The sequence below is a fragment of the Bos indicus genome, chromosome 5, assembly GCF_029378745.1.
Source record: "Bos indicus isolate NIAB-ARS_2022 breed Sahiwal x Tharparkar chromosome 5, NIAB-ARS_B.indTharparkar_mat_pri_1.0, whole genome shotgun sequence".
In the NCBI taxonomy this organism is placed as follows: domain Eukaryota; kingdom Metazoa; phylum Chordata; class Mammalia; order Artiodactyla; family Bovidae; genus Bos; species Bos indicus.
This window is the reverse complement of record NC_091764.1, coordinates 91,762,136-91,785,132: the sequence shown is the minus strand read 5'-3', so window position 1 is coordinate 91,785,132 and position 22,997 is coordinate 91,762,136. Positions and strand designations below refer to the sequence as shown.

The following is a 22,997-nucleotide window of genomic DNA, read 5'->3' as shown; positions in this document are numbered from 1 at the left end:
GATTCTTAAAGGCACAGAATTGATAACAAATACCAAAAAGCAAAGATTAAAAATCTAGAGTAGAGGTTAAACTCTCAAAAATATTTTTTTAAAAATCAAAAAAATTATTTTTTAAAAAAGTATGAAATTTGCTTTAAAAATAGGGTTTTTTTTTTTTTTTTGCAAGGTAATAGTAGGTTATAAAAACAAAAATTAAAGGAGCAATAAAGAACTTAAAAATTAAAAAAAAACTTTAATGATAATAATAAAATATATCTAGGAATTTCTCTGGAGCTGTTGAGGGCAGTATGGATCAGTTCAGTTTCAAATAGTTCCTTGTTCCAGCTTATACTTCTTCTCAAGGTCTATAGGCCGCTTCCAATGTAGTCAGTGCTAACTACAAGGATTTAATCTGTTGCACCTGTCACTTCCAAAGCAGTTCCCTCTTCTTTGTTTACTTTGGCTTCCTCTGTTTGCAAGTCTCTTCAGTGCCTAATTTCCACCCTGATACAAGGGGGAGAAAGTCACTTATTTAGGCTCACTTGTTCAGTTGTGCTGGGGGGAGAGAGGAACACTGCAAACAAATATCACTGGCATGTGTGGGGAGTACTCACAGTGTCTGGGCCTCACACTGGGTTTGCCCCTGCTCATGGCATGTGTGCTTTCCTGCTCTACACTGCTCAGGCTCCAGGTTGATCTACAGGGGAACTGTCTAAAGCAGGCCCTGGGTTGCGGGCACTTCCCAGGTCTAAGGCACTCAGGTTCAGGTTCTCAGATACTCCACAAAGGCACAGACTCAGTTGGGCCTGAGTTTTGTGCCCTTCCCAGGTCCGAGCAGCTCAGGTGACCAGGTGCTTGGTAAGCACACTCTCCTCAGGTGGGCAGTGCATCTTATAACCTCCCCGGTCCCAGCGCTCGTTTCCTGGGTGCGCAGAGGGAGTGCCCTCTCAGGTGTGCCATGTGTCTCCTCTGGAGAGCTGACCTCTGGCTGTGGCCCTCCTGGCAGATGTCACCTGTCCAGAATCCCAGTAAGACTTGGTTAGCAACTGGGAGTCTGCTCGCAGTTTGGTAGAGGATGTCGTCTCTGTGGTAGAGATTGCCCTTCACCTTCCAGCTCTAGCTGTCACCCGCCTGCCTCTCTGCCTCTGGTGGCGGATGGGCCGGTCTGCAGTGTGCTAGCTCTCCTCTGGTATTTGCTCAGTCCTTTGTTCTGTGAGGCTCCCAGCAGTGCCTTAGGTTAGAGCTTTTCATGGGAAAGTTCTCTCTCTCTTTCTTTTTTTTTTCTCTCTCTCTGGCTATCCCACAGTTTGGGTTGCTATCTCACATTAGCTTCCTCAGATTGTCCTCAGGGCATTCAGGCCCTGTCCTTACCCTGTGGAATGCAACCCGTGCCTCCCTGTTCAGCCTCTGCTTGCTGGTGGTGGATGCGTTCATCTGGGCTTCTGGGCTACTTCTCCACTAGGAGTTGCAGTTAGGTGTGTAGTCTATGGGATTTTTTTTTTTTTTCCTCCCAGTTATGTTGCCCTCTGAGATTCCAAAACTCCTTATAGACCCACCAGTGAGAGGGTTTGCTGGTGTTTGGAAACTTATCCTCCTTCACGACTCCCTCCCCTGGGACAGGTCTCCATTCCTAACCCTTTTGTCTCTCTTTTTATCTTTTATATTTTGTCCTACCTCCTTTCGAAGACAATGGGCTGCCTTTCCGGGTGCCTTGTGCCCTCTGCTAGCATTCAGATGTTGTTTTGTAAAATTTGTTCAGCGTTCAAATGATCTTTCAATGAATTTTTAGGGGAGAAAGTGGTCTCCCCATCCTATCCCTCTGCCATCTTAGGACCACCACCTAAAGTACACATTTTTAAAACCAGTGTCTTGCACACATACTGAATTTAATCAATAAAACAAAATGTTATACTTCATAACATATTGAAAAATGAGATAATTTTCCTAGCAAGTCACAATTCCCATTTTAATAAGTCAGCTATCTTATTTTTACAGCCATTTACCACTTATCATAACCTAGTATATGACAAACTCTTTCTGTCAATTAAAGTATTGCATTTTCACTCTGTTGAATCCTGCTCTGGCACTCCTTCTCTTGGGAAGCACTTTTAAGAATCCAGTAACTCACTCTACTAACTCATCTCCAGAACTCTTCTCAAATGAGATGGCTCCTGACCTCTTACACATGGCTATCATGCTATTCTTACCAGGTACTTCAGTTAACATCAAAGAGAGTTGCATCAAGTATCATACTCCTCAAAAACTGCCTCACAAAGTTTTTAAATCAGGAGCAAAGAGCAAATGAAAGCATTGGAACTTTATCAATTGTAACATAGGCTGTTGGTAGTGTAGAACAAAGTTGTGAGCAATATGAAGCATGGATACTGAATGAGCTAATTAAAGTCAGAATAAATTAAACAGAAAAATAATAAAAATATTAGCAACTTCCATTACTTTCCTGGTTTTAGCCACCAAGTTAACTACCACAGTAGAAGTGTCTTGGTAATCTCATTTCCCTATTTCTCATGGTCTTAACCAGTAGACAGAACCTCTGGGACTTATGCAGTGGCAGTATTGAGGTCAGGGATAATAATACCTTGTCTTTTCTGTGAGGTACAGCACAGATAAAAGACCTAGGGACAGAAAGACTGTTTCCTAGAATGTTCCTGTATCTGCTTTATTTCCAGATAGTAAACCTTGTTATACCTTCACCTAGACTCACATGAAGTTTAGATACACATATAGATAAGATAAATAGATAGATACAGAGACATGGATATATCTCAATAATATATGAAGTATAATTCTACTTCATCATCTTTCCTTTATTATCTAAAAGCCTGACAATTGCAGAGTGCAGGCTTTTGTTTCTTACTCCTAATCTATGTGATTTGAGCAAATTCTTTTCTCAAAAGTCTTGCTGGCTTGCTTTCTAATTCAACTTAAAAAGCAATTTTCCTTATGAACTTCTGTGTGAAAAAATAAAATTTGCTGCACCTAAATGTTTCTGTTAAATATATCATGACTACATTTTTAATAGTGGACCACAAGTGCTACATAAGGAGAGTGAACAGTCTTCCTTGAAATTGTGCTTGGACCTACTGCTTGCAGTTATGACCAAGTTTTGAGTCCTGGATTTAAACAAGATATGACAAAACTTTTCTTTACTATTTAACTGACTTGATTTCAAGAACTCAGAGTACTAAAAATATATAAGAAAAGAAAAAGAAAGCTTATGTTAATTAATTAAGTCTTGCCTTGAAACCGCCATCGTTTTAAATCAAATTAAGAAATAATATCTACCTCTTGATTCATCACTAGCATTCATTAGTCTGATCTGGTTATCTACTATGGAGTCCCTTTTCTCTCTTCTGACCTCTCCCAGGAAACAAAATGTTGAATTCCTTTGATAAGATTAAGAAAGTCCTCTTCAAAAATTAAATCTAAGTAGAATTTTTAAATAATCTTAAGAAAACTTCTATTTAAAAAATGTTTTAGCTAGTTCCATTACAATTAGTATTAATTTACTCTTTAAACATTTGATTAAAAGTTGGAGTTCCCTTTAATTCAAATAAAAATCAAACTATTAATTAGCAGGGAAAAAAGACTAGGTAATACTGTATAAAGTTTAAGGTAATAGATTATACTCATTAGCAGTAAAAGCCCAGTTGCCTATATTCCTGGGGGAGAAAATGAGTCTTTTTATTCTCAATAAAATTAAAGGTTTTGTTTAGCAAACTTGAACAAATTGATTAGTTTCAGCGCATTCAGAACAGCCTAAGAATTATAGTACTGTAATTTAGTCTCTTATAATTTTTGAGACTTACTTTGAGCAAAAAAAAAAATAGGTTAAAGTGCATTTCTCTTTTACATACTTTGCTTTCCTCGTAAAATCACAGAACCATGTCAGAGCACAGAAAGAACATGTCATCACTTTGAGAGGTCTCACAAAATAATGAAAACATGTTTTTTTAATAAACCATCCATTAAGAGTATTCTAAGTTACTTCTATTTAGTTTTGAATATCCTTAGAAGTACCCTTCCAAACATTTTATAATGAACTTCGGTTGCTATCTTTAATAAACAGTTCAGTCAAGTTCAGTTCAGTCACTCAGTCGTGTCTGACTCTTGGCGACCCGGTGAACCGCAGCACGTCAGGCCTCTCTGTCCATCACCAACTCCCGGAGTTTACCCAAACTCATGTCTATTGAGTCAGTGATGCCATCCAACCATCTCATCCTCTGCCGTCCCCTTATTCTCCTGCCTTCAATCTTTCCCAACATCAGGGTCTTTTCAAATGAGTCAGCTCTTTGCATCAGGTGGCCAAGTATTGGAGTTTTAGCTTCAATATCAGTCCTTCCAATGAACACCCAGGACTGATCTCCCCTAGGATGGACTGGTTGGATCTCCTTGCAGTCCAAGGGACATTCAAGAGTCTTCTCCAACACCACAGTTCAAAAGCATCAGTTCTTTGGTGCTCAGCTTTGTTTATAGTCCAACTCTCACATCCATGCATGACAACTGGAAAAACCATACCCTTGACTAGATGGACTTTGTTGACAAGGTAATGTCTCTGCTTTTTAATATGCTGTGTAGGTTGGTCACAAGTTTCTTTCCATGGAGTAAGAGTATTTTAATTTCATGGCTGCAGTCACCATCTGCAGTGATTTTGGAGCCCAAAAAAATAAAGTCTGACACTGTTTCCACTGTTTCCCCATCTATTTGTCATCTAGTGATGGGACCAATGCCATGATCTTAGTTTTCTGAATGTTGAGCTATAAACCAACTTTTTCATTCTCCTCTTTTACTTTACTCAAGAGGCTCTTTAGTTCTTCTTCACTTTCTGCCATAAGGGTGGTGTCATCTGCATATCTGAGGTTATTGATATTTCTCCCAGCAATCTTGATTCTAGCTTGTGCTTCTTCCAGCCCAGCGTTTCTCATGATGTACTCTGCATATAAGTTACATAAGCAGGGTGACAATATACAGCCTTGATGTACTCCTTTTCCTTTCCTACTTGGAACCAGTCTATTATTCCATGTCCAGTTCTAACTGTTGCTTCCTGACCTGCATACAGGTTTCTCAAGAGGCAGGTCAGGTGGTCTGGTATTCCCATCTCTTTCAGAATTTTCCACAGTTTATTGTGATCCATACAGTCAAAGGCTTTGGCATAGTCAATAAAGCAGAAATAGATGTTTTTGTGGAATTCTCTTGCTTTTTCAATGATCCACCGAATGTTAGCAATTTGATCTCTGGTTCCTCTGCATTTTCTAAAACCAGCTTGAATATCTGAGAGTTCATGGTTCACAGATTGCTGAAGCCTGGCTTGGAGAATTTTGAGCATTACTTTACTAGTGTGTGAGATGAGTGCAATTGTGCAGTAGTTTGAGCATTCTTTGGCATTGCCTTTCTTTGGGATTGGAATGAAAACTGACCTTTTCCAGTCCTGTGGCCACTGCTGAGTTTAAAAATTAATAAAAATAATATATACAAACTTGAATTTGATTCTAGCTAGTAACTGTACTAGAACAAATGTCCCAGTATGAGAATACTCTATATATACCTTCATTTGAAAGCAATTCCCCAAAGAAAGAACTTATACTAAATAAGGTCATTCATTATTGAAAGAAACATGTAAAAATTATATCAACTACTGAGTGCAGTAATAGTTTTTAGTATTGTTAACATACATAAAAAGGACTATTTAGTATTTTAAACATGGCAGCCCCAAAAGAAGTACCAAATACAAATTCTTCAGCTGCTGTTGCTGCTAAGTCAGTTCATTCGTGTCCAACTCTGTTCGCCCCATAGATGGCAGCCCACCAGGCTCCTCTGTCCCTGGGATTCTCCAGGCAAGAATATTGGAGTGGGTCGCCATTTCCTTCTCCAGTGCATGCATACATGCTAAGTCGCTTCAGTCATGTCCGACTCTGTGACCCTATTGGACAGGAGCCCACCAGGCTCCTCTGTCCACAGGATTCTCCAGGCAAGAATACTGGAGTGGGTGGTCATTTCCTTCTCCAAATTCTTCAGCAATATGACATATTTCTGTAACATGAATTAGTTTATTCAGACAAGTCACCTTTACATACAGGGAAAATTTTCAGGCATATTTGTAATGTTTTGTTCTCCTAAGTAACAGTAGATGAATGCAAAGTATACATAAAGCTGCTGAGAGTGACAATACTGTACCAGTGACTGTGACTATTCACCCAGAAAACATGCATTTTCCCCCCTCAGCCTGATTTCACAGTCTTGAAAATGCTTATTGAAGAATTCTCCACAACTGTTGTACATTTTGCCCTCATCTCTATATTCAGCAGCGTCAAGGTTTTCTATATATTCTCTCACCAAGTCAAAGATATTTTTAAAAGCCAGGTCTATTTTACTATATATTTTTTTTTTTTTTTAATTTTTGAAATTAAATGTGTCTTTTTAAGACCGTGCTAGTGTTCTGTACTAAGGTGTCTCTGTGTGAATGCACAAAAACACGTGAACTCTGCGTAGACCTGTATTGATTTGAGTGGTCTCTTCCAGTCCTATTTTCCGATGAGATGTTTTATTTTTAGCCCAAAGTTTGCAGAACACCTTAATTCCCCCACCCCATTTTATAAGAAGAAGCATGTATATCACATTATAACAGGAAAGCTTAACTCTATAAATAAACTTCATGCATGCTATATTTACTCCCAATATTTATGTTCTAATTTCTGATCTTAGATTGTTGAACTCAGTGTCTTTAATTGCAAATGAAAGAGCTGGACCAGAAAAGTACTTCCTTTCCAGTTTTTGAGCTCTCTTCTCATGTAAAAGCGTTCCCATAATTAAAATAATTATTTATCTTCAGAACTGGATTAATACATTAGAGTGAAAATGCAAATCTACCCAGCAGCCCACCAAAATTCTCGTGAAAGGACAGGAAAAAAATATTAATAAAAAAACTTCTGGTAAAACAAGAAAGAGTGATAAGCTGGAAAGGACAGAAAGATCGCAAGGGGATTGTACAGCTCCCAGGTAAATGTCAAAAGATTTTTAAAATAGAAGGCACTTGGGACATTTGTTTGATAACTTTATAAAAAATAGATAATTTCCTAAGGAATCATGAATTTTCAAAATTAGCTCAAGGAGAAGTATAAATGTGAAACAGAACAAAGAACAGTGGGGAGTAGAAAATGTAGTTTTAAGCAAATTGCACCAAACCTTGGGGGAATAGATAATTCTCAATTATATAAACTGTGCCAGGACAGAGAATAAGATGCATGCACTTTATAAAGATAGATTAATTGTAACATCTAAAACAAATAAATATTAACACAAAGATTATAGGCCAATTTAGATTTTGCTATATACAAAAAGAAACTTTAAAAATTGAAAATTAAATCTACCCAAGATGTAAAGATAATCATACATAGAAAAAGTCTATTGATACAATTAATATATTACTACATTCAAGGAAAAAAAAGATCCTCTCAATATGATGTACTCAGTAAATGCAAAAAAAAAAAACTCATTAATAAAATTTGAACCTTTTCATAATTAAAAAAAAAATAATTAACAAAATAGGCAACAAAAGTATAGACCAGGAATGCAGCAAATCTGTTATCTGTTAACCATCTGATGCATTCTCCATACAGTCAAGAAAAAGAGAAGTATATCTACTTTCATTACTACTACCCAAAAGTCTGCCAAGCATCCTAGCCATCACAATAGAATAAAAAATCAAAAGGAAACTTTTTGCTTTTGGAAGGTAATAAAATTGCAATTATTTTAAAAGTATATGGCTTTCTACTTAGAAAATCCAAAAAAATCAATTGAAAAACTTTCAGGTATTACAACAGGATTCCATAAGAAAAATCAACAAGTAAATTCAACTAATAAATATTATGGAAAAAAATTTTGATTTGTAATAGAACAGAAACTATAAAATACTTGCAAAAGGCATACTTGTAAAACCTACTTGGAAGAAAACTATCATTTTACTCAAGGGTATAGAAGAGAATCAGAATGCAAGTAGAAATATACTTTCCTTGAAAGAATTCAATGTTATAAAAAGGCCAAACTTTTTATAAATTCCAAAAATGAAATATAAGTCAACACTATATTAGAATTTCTTTTTAATATACCACATTAATTTCAAAATTGTTCTGAAGGAGAAATCATGGAAAGATAATATAAATTTTTTTAAATTATTAGTTCAGTTCAGTTCAGTCATGTCAGATTCTTTGCGACCCCATCAATCGCAGCATGCCAGGCCTCCCTGTCCAGCACCAACTCCTGGAGTTTACCCACACTCATGTGCATTGAGTCCGTAATGCCATCCAGCCATCTCATTCTCTGTCGTCCCCTTCTCCTCCTGCCCCCAATCCCTCCCAGCATCAGAGTCTTTTCCAATGAGTCAACTCTTCCCACGAGGTAGCCAAAGTATTGGAGTTTCAGCTTCAGCATCAGTCCTTCCAATGAACACCCAGGACTGATCTCCTTTAGGATGGATTGCTTGGATCTCCTTGCGGTCCAAGTGACTCTCAAGAGTCTTCTCCAACACCACAGTTCAAAAGCATCAATTCTTCAGCGCTCAGCTTTCTTCAGAGTCCAACTCTCACACCCATATATGACCACTGGAAAAACCATAGCCTTGACTAGACGGACCTTTGTTGGCACGGTAATATCTCTGTTTTTTAATATGCTATCTAGATTGGTCATAACTTTCTTTCTAAGGAGTAAGCATCTTTTCATTTCATAGCTGCAATCACCATCTGCAGTGATTTTGGGACTCAAAAAAAAAAAAAAAAAAAAAAGTCTGACACTGTTTCCAGTGTTTCCCCATCAATTTCCCATGAAGTGATGGGATCAGATGCCATGATCTTCGTTTTCTGAATGTTAAGCTTTAAGCCAAATTTTTCACTCTCCTCTTTCACTTTCATCAAGAGGCTCTTTAGTTCCTCTTCACTTTCTGCCATAAGGGTGGTGTCATCTGCATATCTGAGGTGATTGATATTTCTCCCAGCAATCTTGATTCCAGCTTGTGCTTCTTCCAGCCCAGCGTTTCTCATGATGTACTCTGCATAGAAGTTAAATAATCAGGGTGACAATATACAGCCTTGACGTACTCCTTTTCCTATTTGGAACCAGTCTGTTGTTCCATGTCCAGTTCTAACTGTTGCTTCCTGACCTGGATACAGGTTTCTCAAGAGGCAGGTCAGGTGGTCTGGTATTCCCATCTCTTTCAGAATTTTCCACAGTTCATTGTGATCCACACAGTCAAAGGCTTTGGAATTAGTCAATAAAGCAGAAATAGATGTTTTTGTGGAACTTCCTTGCTTTTTCAATGATCCAGCCGATGTTAGCAATTTGATCTCTGGTTACTCTGCCTTTTCTAATACCAGCTCGAACATCTAGAAGTTCACAGTTCATGTACTGCTGAAGCCTGGCTTCGAGAATTTTGAGCATTACTTTACTAGAATGTGAGATGAGTGCAATTGTGCGGTAGTTTGAGCATTCCTTGGCATTGCCTTTCTTTGGGATCGGAATGAAAACTGACCTTTTCCAGTCCTGTGGTCACTGCTGAGTTTTCCAAATTTGCTGGCATATTGAGTGCAGCACTTTCACAACATCATCCTTCAGGATTTGAAATAGCTCAACTGGAATTCCATCACCTCCACTAGCTTTGTTCGTAGTGATGATTTCTAAGGCCCACTTGACTTCACATTCCAGGATGTCTGGCTCTATATGAGTGACCACACCATCGTGATTATCTGGATCATGAAGCTCTTTTTTGTACAGTTCTTTTGTTTATTCTTGCCACTTTTTCTTAATATCTTCTGCTTCTGTTAGGTCCATACAATTTCTGTCCTTTATCGAGCCCATCTTTGCATGAAATGTTCCCTTGGTATCTCTGATTTTCTTGAAGAGATCTCTAGTCTTTCCCATTCTGTTGTTTTCCTCTTTTTCTTTATATTCATCGTTGAGGAAGGCTTTCTTATCTCTCCTTGCTATTCTTTGGAACTCTGCATTCAGATGCTTGTATCTTTCCTTTTTTCCTTTGCTTTTGCTTCTCTTCTTTTCACAGCTATTTGTAAGGCGTCCTCAGATAGCCATTTTGCTTGTTTTGCATTTCTTTTCCATGGGGATGGTCTTGATCCCTGTCTCCTGTACAATGTCATGAACCTCCCTCCATAATTCATCAGGCAATCTATCAGGTCTAGTCCCTTAAGTCTATTTCTCATTTCCACTGTATTATCATAAGGGATTTGATTTAGGTCATATCTGAATGGTGAGTGCAGCCATGAAATTAAAAGATGCTACTCCTTGGAAGAAAAGTTATGGCCAACCTAGATAACATATTGAAAAGCAGAGACATTACTTTGCCAGCAAAGGTCCGTCTAGTCAAGGCTATGGTTTTTCCTGTGGTCGTGTATGGATGTGTGAGTTGGACTGTGAAGAAGACTGAGCGCTGAAGAATTGATGCTTTTGAACTGTGGTGTTGGAGAAGACTCTTGAGAGTCCCTTGGACTGTAAGGAGATCCAACCAGTCCATTCTGAAGGAGATCAGTCCTGGGATTTCTTTGGAAGGAATGATGCTAAAGCTGAAACTCCAGTACTTTGGCCACCTCATGCGAAGAGTTGACTCATTGGAAAAGACTCTGATGCTGGGAGGGATTGGGGGCAGGAGAAGAAGGGAACCACAGAGGCTGAGATGGCTGGATGGCATCATTGACTCAATGGACGTGAGTCTGAGTGAACTCTGGGAGTTGGTGATGGACAGGGAGGCCTGACGTGCTGATTCATGGGGTCGCAAGGAGTAGGACACGACTGAGCGACTGAACTGAACCGAACTGAATTGAATGGTCTAGTTGTTTTCCTACTTTCTTCAATTTAAGTCTGAATTTGGCAATAAGGAGTTCATGATCTGAGCCACAGTCAGGTCCTGGTCTTGTTTTTGCTGACTGTATAGAGCTTCTCCATCTTTGGCTCCAAAGAATATAATCAATCTGATTTCGGTGTTGACCATCTGGTGATGTCCATGTGTAGAGTCTTTTCTCGTGTTGTTGGAAGGGGGTGTTTGTTATGACCAGTGCATTCTTTTTTTTTTTCTTTTTTAAACTTTACATAATTGTATTAGTTTTGCCAAATATCAAAATGAATCCATCACAGGTATACATGTGCTCCCCATCCTGAACCCTCCTCCCTCCTCCCTCCCCATACCATCCCTCTGGGTCGTCCCAGTGCACTAGCCCCAAGCATCCAGTATCATGCATTGAACCTGGACTGGCATCTCTTTTCATACATGATATTTTACATGTTTCAGTGCCATTCTCCCAAATCTTCCCACCCTCTCCCTCTCCCACAGAGTCCATAAGACTGTTCCATACATCAGTGTCTCTTTTGACCAGTGCATTCTTATGGCAAAACTCTATTAGCCTTTGCCCTGCTTCATTCCATACTCCAAGGCTAAATTTGTCTGTTACTCCAGGTGTTTCTTGACTTCCTACTTTTGCATTCCAGTCCCCTATAATGAAAAGGACATCTTTTTTGGGTATTAGTTCTAAAAGGTCTTGTAGATCTTCATAGAATCGTTCAACTTCAGCTTCTTCAGCATTACTGGTTGGGGCATAGGCTTGGATTACCGTGATATTGAATGGTTTGCCTTGGAAACAAACAGAGATAACTCTGACGTTTTTGAGATTGCATCCAAGTACTGCATTTCAGTACTTTGGCCACCTCATGCGAAGAGTTGACTCATTGGAAAAGACTCTGATGCTGGGAGGGATTGGGTGCAGGAGGAGAAGGGGGCCACAGAGGATGAGATGGCTGGATGGCATCGCTGACTTGATGGACGTGAGTCTGAGTGAACTCCAGGAGTTGGTGATGGACAGGGAGCCCTGGCGTGCTGCGATTCATGGGGTCGCAGAGTCACACTCGACTGAGTGATTGAACTGAACTGAACTGCATTTCAGACTCTTTTGTTGACTATGATGGCTACTCCATTTCTTCTAAGGGATTCCTGGCCACTGTAGTAGATATAACGGTTATCTGAGTTAAATTCACCCATTCCGGTCCATTTTAGTTCGCTGATTCCTAGAATGTCGACATTCACTCTGCCATCTCCTGTTTGAACACTTCCAATTTGCCTTGATTCATGGGCCTAACATTCCAGGTTCCTATGCAATATTTCTCTTTACAGCATTGAACCTTGCTTCTATCACCAGTCTCATCCACAACTGGGTGTTGTTTTTGCTTTGGTTCCATCCCTTCATTCTTTCTGGAGTTATTTCTCCACTGATCTCCAGTAGCACATTGGGCACCTACCGACCTGGGGAGTTCATCTCTCAATGTCCTATCTCTTTGCCTTTTCATACTGTTCATGGGGTTTTCAAGGCAAGAATACTGAAGTGGTTTTCTATTCCCTTCTCCAGTGGAACACATTCTGTCAGACCTCTCCACCATGACCCTCCCATCTTGGGTGGCCCCACACGGCATGGCTTAGTTTCATTGAGTTAATCAAGGCTGTGGTTTGTGTGATCAGATTGGCTAGTTTTCTGTGATTATGGTTTCAGTGTGTCTGCCCTCTGGTGCCCTCTTGCAACACCTATCATCTTACTTAGGTTTCTCTTACCTTGGACATGGTGTATCTCTTCATGGCTGCTCCACCAAAGCACAGCCGCTGTCCTTACCTTGGATGAGGGCTATCTCCTCACAGCCGCCTGTCTTGACCTTGAACGTGGAGTAGCTCCTCTAGGCCCTCTGGCGCAGCCACCACTGCTTGGACGCAGGGTTGTGCCTTATTTCCAAACTTCAAAATATGATAGAAAGTTAAATAATTGAAGCAATTTGGTACTGGACAGGAATAAATATATGGATTCATGAAGTATTTAGAGTACAGAAACATCGGATATTTATGAAAATTGTTCATGTGTTAAATACAAAAGGTCAGAGATAAAAAAAAAATGTCCTTGTTAATTTAAGAATATTTGGGCAAATTGTTGTTATATTGATAAAAATGTCTAAAATTGGATCTGTAAATCCCTCTTTACTCAACAAATACATTCCAGATAGATCATTAAAACCACTACTACTGAATTAAGTGTGGAGAAAACAACTTCAAAAGATTATAGTAATAAGCACAGGAATCTAAATCAATTTTCCATTCAGGTTGGAAACTGGAGCTGAAAATTAAAGATAATTATAGATTTGTTTTATGCCAGAAGACACAAAATTGTAATCAACAGATGCTTCATCCTATATCACCAACTTTATTCTAGCTTCAAGACTTTGGTTATTGAGAGGCTATTTAACTATTTTTAGTTTAAAAATAAACTGTATTATCTTTTTTATAATTCCCATTTCTAACTTTTTGGATCAACTGATCTACTATATTTTTATTGCATCCAGTAAATTATAAAATAATCTGGGAAAAAATTGAAATTATCTCTTCTTGGGCAACTGTATATTATGAAATAGAAATGAAGTCATATTAAGCTCTAAGATTTATTTGAGAATGTGATATAAATAATGATTAAATTGATGTTGAAGTGGAAAAGATTTAAGATACGTATTACTAAAAAAATAGATAACTAGTAGAAGATTAAAATTATTTATGTCTTCTAAGCCTCTAAAGATAGAGGGAAAAGAGACTCAGGGTTCAAATAATCCCAAAGAATAATGGGAAAAATTTTTAAACAAATATGTTTAATATAAACCTTTAATAATACAGTAGATGGTATTGCTATGAATAGAATAGTTTAAATTTTCTGATCAAGAAGCAAAGTCTCAAGAATTCCTTGACGTTCCATTGCTTGGTACTCTGTGCTTCCACTGCAGGGGGCACGAGTTTGATTCCCAGATTGGGAAATTAAGATCCTGAGTACCATGCGACATGCCGGAAACAAAAAAGGCAGTGTCCAAAAATAAATTAAAGAAATTTAGCTACAAGTTAGAGACCCAGCTAAAATAAAAATGATCTTATTTTTAACATAAATGTATGTGTGCTTGATCATTTATCTCAGCCTATTTTCTTTCTTTTTTTTATTTAAGTGCAATAAACTCTTGTTAACTATTGCTTTGGACAAAAGGAAAGAGGATAATTTTAAGGTCTTTTTTATTGTGCACAATTTAGTATAATTCAAATGTTTTCCCTGAGAATATATTCCTATAACATAACCTTTTTAAAAAACAAAAGAAAATTTATAGGGGAAAAAATTCCTCCCAAAATCTGAAAATTACCCAGATCTTACCCCTCTCCTCACCACACTTGAGGCAAAGATAAGGGAAGAACTAGGGCTGACTTTTAGAAGGGGGTTGAACTGACACATTTAGCAAATAATATACAGAATTTTCAGTTAAATTCGAATTTCAAAAATTTCCATTTTTCTTAGTGTATGTTTGAAACATACTTAGACTAAAAATGTTTATTCATTGTTATCTGAAATTCATGTTTATTGGTCATCTATTTTCTCTGGCAACCCTAGTGAGGGATGTATGTACTGCTAAGTCGCTTCAGTCATGTCCGACTCTGTGCGACCCCATAGACAGCAGCCCATCAGGCTACCCCATCCCTGGGATTCTCAAGGCAAGAACACTGGAGTGGGTTGCCATTTCCTTCTACAATGCATTAAAGTGAAAAGGGAAAGTGAAGTTGCTCAGTCGTGTCCCACTCTTCACGACCCCATGGACTGAAGCCCACCAGGTTCCTCTGTCCATGGGATTTTCCAGGCAAGAGTACTGGAGTGGGGTGCCATTGCTTCTCTGGGACATATATACAAGTGGGTGAAATAGGCAGTTCAAGAAAGCAGTAGCCATATCTGAGGCTGAATTCACTGCACTGGGATCCAGGGCCCAGACTTCAACATACTGAGGAAAGGAAGCTTTGAAAGCAAGATGGGTCACCACTCTTAAAGTGGTTCCCAAAATAGGAAGAGGAACTTCAGAGGAACTTCAGAACTCTAAGCATGAAATAGATAGGGAAACAGTGGAAACAGTGACACACTTTATTTTTGGGGGGGCTCCAAAATCACTGAAGATGGTGACAGCAGCCATGAAATTAAAAGACGCTTAGTCCTTGGAAGAAAAGTTATGACCAACCTAGATAGCTTATTGAAAAGCAGAGACATTACTTTGCCAGCAAAGGTCCGTCTAGTCAAGGCTATGGTTTTTCCAGTGGTCATGTATGGATGTGAGAGTTGGACTGTGAAGGAAGATGAACGCTGAAGAATTGATGCTTTTGAACTGCGGTGTTGGAGAAGACCCTTGAGAGTCCCTTGGTAGGAGATCAGCCCTGGGATTTCTTTGGAAGGAATGATGCTGAAGCTGAAACTCCAGTACTTTGGCCACCTCATGCAAAGAGTTGACTCATTGAAAAAGATTCTGATGCTGGGAGGGACTGGGGGCAGGAGGAGAAGGGGATGACAGAGGATGAGATGGCTGGATGATATCACTGACTCGATGGACATGAGTCTGAGTGAACTCCAGGAGTTGGTGATGGACAGGAAGGCCTGGCATGCTGCAATTCATGGGGTTGCAAAGAGTGGGACACCACTGAGTGACTGAACTGAACTGAACTGAAGCATGAAAAAAAAAAAAAAAGAGTTGGGGTTGGAGGAATTGAAAAGAGGAACCTAAATATATGTGATAGAATATGAGAATAGCCCTTGGAGGAAGGCAGAAATCAATGATTCCAGAAACTCAGGGAATACACTGGCCATGTCTTATGTCTAAATTCACAGTAGAAACAATCCAAGGAACAATATAAGAGCCCTATACAAGTCAGAGACGACTGAGTGACTGACTGAACTGATGGATAGCAATAGGTTGTTTTGTTCATTATTCCACCTATGATTAGGAAATATTTAGAGAGAGAGAAAGAAAGGAAGGAAGGATGGAAGGAAGGAAGCAAGGAAGGGAGGAAAACAAAATACAATTACACCATTAAAAATGTCTGAAATGTGTAATATTTTTTATTTAATCTGCTTGTCAAGCCTTTGACATAGACATTAATATCCCAACTCTAAAACAAAAATATTGTGTTTCAGATAGTTTAACTGGCCTAAGGTCAAGGAGCTAGTACATCTGTCTCTACTCTTGTGATATTTCTACCACATGACTCTGCTTCCTTGTTACAGTGATCCCCTCATACATTTTGTGGCATCAGTTAGACCTCCCAGAAGCATGCTGTGGTCAGCTTTGAGATGGCCGGATAAAACTAACTCTGAATACGGATTCTTTATCATATCCATTCTAAAGGTGTCTAGTCATTTTTTCTAACAATGAATTTGAAAATAAGTATATCTTGTCTTTAAAACTGAATATGAGGAGACATGTCTCTATACATCTATAGAGATATAGATGTATAGAGAGAATCTATAGAGATATAGATGTATAGAGAGACAGATAGACAGATAGTTAAGGCACAGTCATTCGGGTGTCCTACTCCTTGCAATTCTATGAACTGTAGCCAGGCTCTTCTGTCCAGGGAGTTACCAAGCAAGAATACTGGAGTGGGCTGCCATTTCCTCCTCCAGGAGGGATCTTTCTGACCCAGGAATCAAACCCATGTCTCCTACATTGGCAGGCAGATTCTTTACCACTGAGCCACCTGGAAAACCATGATAGGGAGGTAGAAAGACAGAAAAGTACAGATATATTTAAACTTTTATCAGAGTAAGTTCTTAAAATAAAATGACATAGAGTCAGGGAGGAAAACATACACTGGGGGAATAGTAAGAGAATAATTATGTTCATTTTTTTTTCTCTTTCAGTGATCACTATTTGGGAAGCCACAGAGTATTTCAGAAAAATAAATCGGTTATTCAACTTCATCTACAGAAAAAGAGAGACACTCCAGGAACATTATCTCGAAAGGTGAGACTTTCTTAGCATTGGCATCAGTTAGCAAATGGGTTCTTTAAGGACAGTGTTCCCATCCTTATGGATTGTTGCCATTTTGGGATTACATGGCTTAATATTTGAGTATATTTACTTAAACATAATGAAATATATGTCTATTAACAATTTGGACTAAAGCAATTATAGGTACAGCGTACTGCAACCTCAGTATAATAAATCAAGTGGTCTCTTGAAAAGTCATTTATGAGTAACTTATTAATGTTATCCTATTCATACAAGAATCCACTAGTAAATGAATGGGACAGAATATGTGATGGGGAAACCATTGAAGGAAGCAAAAAAACACAACTCTTGCTCCATTTGAAGACAATGGTAATATCAACACAGTTTAAATCAGGACAGATTAGTATTTATAATATATATAATAAAACTCCTTAGAAAGGAATTACTGTGCTTTAATGACAGCTTCATGCTGTTAGATATAAATTTTATTCCCTGTGTGATGTCTTGAGTTACATCAAACCTAAATTGCACAGTATGCAGTAAACTTTGATATTTTAGCAGTTTTTATCTATGGAATCTTCCAGTTACCTACTTTAAGCAAAACTCCCATCACCCTGTCATCTACTTCAGATAACAGATTTCCAAGGCATGACTTTTGTTTCTAGTTTGGGGTGCTTCATCATAAAAAGTGTCAGGTAGTGCATTAGTTTGCAGTATATCTATGTGGAACATAACATAATGAGGCCAAAAGAGAGTTGTTTAGAAATATCTTTTGGAACTCATACTCAACTCAGATGGCATTGACGGCTCCAGGGCTATGCATCTGAAATCTCCACAAAGAAGCATTATAAAGTAACTAATATCCTTAATATTAATAATCATAAACATCTTCAAATTGTCCTTGGTGCTGATGAAAAAGCTGAAATTATCATACTTCATTTCAACAGGGGGAGGAGAAAATGTATAATTCTAACTCCTACTCTTATTTAGAAGCTGAATAATTGCTAAAAAGAATGTCACTGGTAGTAATTCACAAATCACTAATATTTCAGTTTCATGTAAATTAAGGTTTATTCTTGAAGTGAAGTGAAGTCGCTCAGTCGTGTCTGACTCTTTGCGACCCCATGGACTATAGCCTACTGGGCTCCTCCATCCATGGGATTTTCCAGGCAAAAATACTGGAGTGGGTTGCCATTTCCTTCTCCAAGGGAACTTCCCAACTCAGGGATCGAACCGGGGTCTCCTGCATTGTAGGCAGATGCTTTACCATCCGAGCCACAAGGGAAGCCCTAAGGTTTATTCTTAAATGCATATAACTCCACTACTTTGATATAATATGTACTGAACATATATTTTATATCTGAAACTTTAACATTTACATTACATTTACCATTTACAACAATTCCATGTGTCAATAAGGACACTGAATCCCAAGGAGCTCGTGACCTTTCTCAGGTCACATTCATGGAACTAGTAAGCAGAGACCAGTCAGTGAGTCTCCACTGAGAATTTACAGACTATACTCAAACGTTTTAGATGTGGGTGTCAGAGCAATTAGTCAAAATTCTACCTTTATGTTTTTTTGGCTTTGTTTTGTTTTCCACAGCTGTATCCACATATCCCAAAGCCTGGGCCATGACAGGATATTTAATGATAATTAACCACATTAAGTATATATTAGGTGTCAGGCACTGTTATTAGCGCTGTACATGTATCAATTCATAACAGCACCAAAGCAAAAACTATAGCATGTTAGACTATATGATATTGTAGTCTTTTTTAAAACTGTTAAAAATAATATTATTTATTTTTGGTTGTGCTGGGTTTTCACTGCTGCGTGGGCTTTTCTCCGGCTGTGGCAAGTGGGTGCTACTCCCTAGTTTTGGTGCACAGGCTTCTCATTATCCAGAGCACGCACTCTCGGGCATTACAGCTTCAGCAGTTGTGGCTCCCAGGCTCTAGAGCACAGGCTCAGTAATTGCGGGGCATGGGCTTAGTTGCTCTGTGGTGTGCAGGATCTTCCCAGTTCAGGGATCAAATCTCCATCTCCTGCACTGGCATGCGGATTCTTTACTGCTGAGCCACTAGGAAAGTCCTAAAGATTTTTTTGATGTGGACCATTTTTAAAGACTTTATTGAATTTGTTACAGCATTACTTTTGTTTCTTCAGTTTTTTGGTCACAAGTCATGTGGGCTCTTAGCTCTCCAATCAGGGATCAAATCGACATCCCCTGCATTGGAAGGCAAAGTCTTAAACATTAGATCACCCTAACGTTAGTTAAGACATTCATAAATTTCAAAAACTTACTCATGATATTGAAAATATTAGAGTCTGGACACTGGTGTGTTATGTCAACATGATGCATATGTTGCACTCTGATATATCACACTTTTTGTTATGAACTTTTATTACCCATGAAGTAGGTTAGATTATAATTTCACTTGAAAGTCTTATAGTTGAAGAAAATAAAAACTAATTGCCTGGTTTTATAAAATCTTCTTTCAGGACTAGATAAGCATGTTAATTAATTTAATATAACTGGATATAACTGAAACAGTTTAACAGTTTGCAACCCTTCTTCATGGTCTGAATGGCTATATTTAAAATAAATAGCCCATGATTCTTTTTCTTTTATAAACTTATGCTAAAGGAATGGTGAATGGTCTTCTATCTCAAAATTCTCTATGATTTTCATAATTTCAGCTGTATGCTAAACATTGTGAATAATTAAATTTTCTTTCTACTTAACATAAAAGTGGCTTGACAATATTGTTTCTATGTAATATTGGAACTATAATGATCACTATCATTTTATTAAGTTTACTGACACCAACACTGTTCAGGAGATATTTCAGAGTTTATTTTCAGTGTAAAAAGCATTACAAAGCTCAATTCAACTTAGATGATGGCTTTCTTATTTTAAACTGACTCCTATTATATTGATATATGATGATTTAATTCATGTTCCAAGAGATTATTCACAAAACAGGTTGATATTCTTTAGAAATCGTCCTAGATTTCAAAATTTTAAAATTCCTGTCTTTATTAAAAATGACACGAATGACTGAAACTTTTTTTTTTAATTTTCTTCCTTTACATCTTTTGGGTTTGATCAAAAGTATTGCCAACGTTGTAGACATTAATCATAAAATTAAGATTTCCTTATAGCTCAAGGAAGCTTTCATAGAATATTTAAAGCAATAGATTTCTGTATGAAAAAAATGGAACAAAAATACCTTAGTGTTTTTACTAAAACAAAGGTATGGCTTTCAGCTTTGGAGAAAAGTAAATTGCACAATATATTCCAAGGATACGTGCTCAAACTTCCCTCCAACTCTTTGAGATCCTTTAGATAATTTTTTTTTCTTTTAAGTGACTGTATGAAAAAGGACAATTCCCCTGCCCCAAAAAGTATCTCTGGAAGACAAGTAAAGTAGCTTTTAAATGAATATGATTATGCTATACCGAAAGATGCAAATATGTCATATTATTTACATGCTGCTTTGGTTTTAACTTCTAAAATAAGTGCATGTGTGCTCAGTCATGTCCAACTCTTTGCAACCCTATGGACTGTAGCTCCCCAGGCTCCTCTGTCCATGGGCTTTCCCTAGCAAGAATGCTGGACTGGGTTGCCATTTCCTCCTCCAGGGGATTTTCCTGACCCAGGGATCAAACCCACATCTCCCATGTCTCCTGCATTGCAGGTTGATTCTTTACAACTGAGCCACCAGGGAAGTCTCTGAAATAAGGCAAATGTCAAACATTACAGTTCAAATCTTATTGTATTTTGACTTTAAATTTCTTTTTCCCTTCACTTTTACTGTCCTTTCCATGCCTGAACTTTAGCTTTATCTACTGCAGAAAAAGAAATTGTCTCAATCACTATCACACTTTCAGATTTCATCAACCAGAGACCTTGGATGTAAATTCCTATACAGTAAGCCTCATGTTGCCAAGTTCCTTAGCATTTCTAATAATACAAAGCCTTCCTTTTTTATAGCAGTGACCTTATTCTTTCCATGTTACTTAGCTTCCTCCCTCTTCCTCACAAAACAACCCAATATAAAAATTGATTTACCGTTGACCTTAAGCCATGTAAAGGTTTTCCTTCTGATGTTTTCTGTCAGAAACTCTAACAGGCAGTTTTAAAATTAGATTGTGTGCGTACTGACATACAAGATTATATGCACTCCAGGCACTAAGGGACTCACTGGGCTGTAAAACTTAACGGCTCTGGGTGATGAAAAAGTGCAAAGAGGATGGGGTATATTTGCTTCCTCTGCAGACCTGCATAGGGTTTTCATAGGTGCCCATTTTAGAAGAGTTGATCAAGGAGTTAAGATGAGAGTGCGTCTGTGTGAATGCAGAGATGTGGATCAGGGGGCTACTATTTTAAGATGAGCAGTTTCTGCTCATCTTGGGAGAAAAATACAATGCCATCTGATAACTCCTGCAATTTATACCTATCAGTAGTTGTCTTTCATTAGCATAACTCAATGTTCATGAGACGGGAAGTTCTCTTACCCTGACAGTTTAGTGGCAAGGTATGGAAAATCTGAAAAATGGAGGATTCCGTTCTGTGTCTGCTGGCCAATGTGGCAAGCTGTCAAGTCCTATGCTGCCATGGATCCAAGGCCTAAATGTAAAGAAAACGTACATGTGCATGGGAGAACTGGTGTCAAAATTGCCTTCCTCCTGGGATAAATTTGTATTTGACCTTGGTTAGTGGCATGATGCTTTTCAACTGTCCTTGGGGTTTATCCTCAACCAAAGAGCAGCTTTCCACTTTACTTTTGAAAAGAATGCTTCTACAGTTAAGAAGTGTCTTCTAAGGTCTTTAAAACAAAATATTAAAATGATAAATGAGGGTTATCAAAAGAGGTGAATAAAATGACAGCAGGAAGTTACGGACCTATTTTTATCTGGGATTCATTCCTCTTCACTCTATAAATATTAATATATCCTGCTATCTACAGCATGAAGATGACCACAGTCAGTTTTATCTGAACCAACTTCTAGAATTTATGCATATCTGGAAAGTATCCAGGTAAGACATTTCATTTCTGTTCTAAGACTACTTTCTGACTGATTTCTCAAGTGCCAAATCACAATATTTTTCAGTTGATTGTATAAACTATCCTTTCACTAATACTGTGGAAGCTATTGTACTTTTAATAGATATCTCCCTTTGGCAAATTCTGTTAATAATTATCTATTCTTCACAGCTATTCAGATACATTTGAAGAGCTGCTAACACCTTCCAGAACAATCTAACATTCATTTAAAAATCTCTCTGCTACCAGTTATTAGATTTTCGAGGATTTTTTTCCCTCATTCATTTGGTAAATTTGATTGTGCGTGTGTCACTAAGCTCTTTGTATCACTGAATTTCCATACACTGAAAATCACTATCTCCTGCTTTAAATTCCTTTCTGGAACTCCTTGAAAATAATTGGTACATTATAAACAAAGGAGAGTGAATTCAAATTGGAAAACTCAAGTGACAGCAAATGAGCATATCCTAATTGAGTCTGATATCTCAACATATGCATGTATTATTTGAAAGAATAGACATATCAAAAAGCTAACCTGGGAGAAGGTATCAGTGCTACAGGGTGAGTTTATCAGGAATTAAAGTTGTTCTGAGCTAAATGAGCAAAAAATGGAGTGTGGGAGGTATGTGTCATAAATTCTCTAAAGCACAGCCTGATATAAAAGTGAGTTAAAATTGTTTTAGTGACTATTAATAATAGCTATCACTTCCTGGAGTTCTAGTACATTTTGCATACATTATCTCATCTAATTCTCCCTTTAACCTCATAACAATACATACTACCTTACTTCGGAATCAAGGAAACTGAACTTCTGGAAGGTTAAATAACTTATCTAGGGCCGATCACTCAGTTTGTTAGTAGAAAGAGTGAGACTAATGCTGTCTGCAATTTGCAAAGGCTACATTCTTTCATTAAAATATCATGTCTTTCTCTTTCCCCCCAGTATTCAGCCTTATACCATAAAATCATAGAATGGGTAAAACAAGGAGGACTTTTTATATCACTTAATCTAAATTATTATTGTATTACTAATTATATGCTTCAGATAGGTCCCCATCAAAATGGTGTATTAAATCAAAGGTTGTGTTTCAAAATAAATTTATAAGACAACAACTACCACA

At 37.9% G+C, this 22,997-nt stretch overlaps 1 protein-coding gene across 6 annotated transcripts in view; it reads left to right on the top strand.

The window, feature by feature from the left end:
* The window catches only part of PIK3C2G (phosphatidylinositol-4-phosphate 3-kinase catalytic subunit type 2 gamma), a 644,646-nt gene that overhangs the window by 233,382 nt on the left and 388,267 nt on the right, over positions 1 to 22,997 (top strand). For all 6 annotated transcript variants that reach the window (XM_070788624.1, XM_070788625.1, XM_070788623.1 and 3 more), the window contains 2 exons: positions 16,731 to 16,833; positions 21,799 to 21,869. In XM_070788624.1, the coding sequence (XP_070644725.1) occupies positions 16,731 to 16,833; positions 21,799 to 21,869 (174 nt within the window). The remainder of the gene's footprint in view (positions 1 to 16,730; positions 16,834 to 21,798; positions 21,870 to 22,997) is intronic.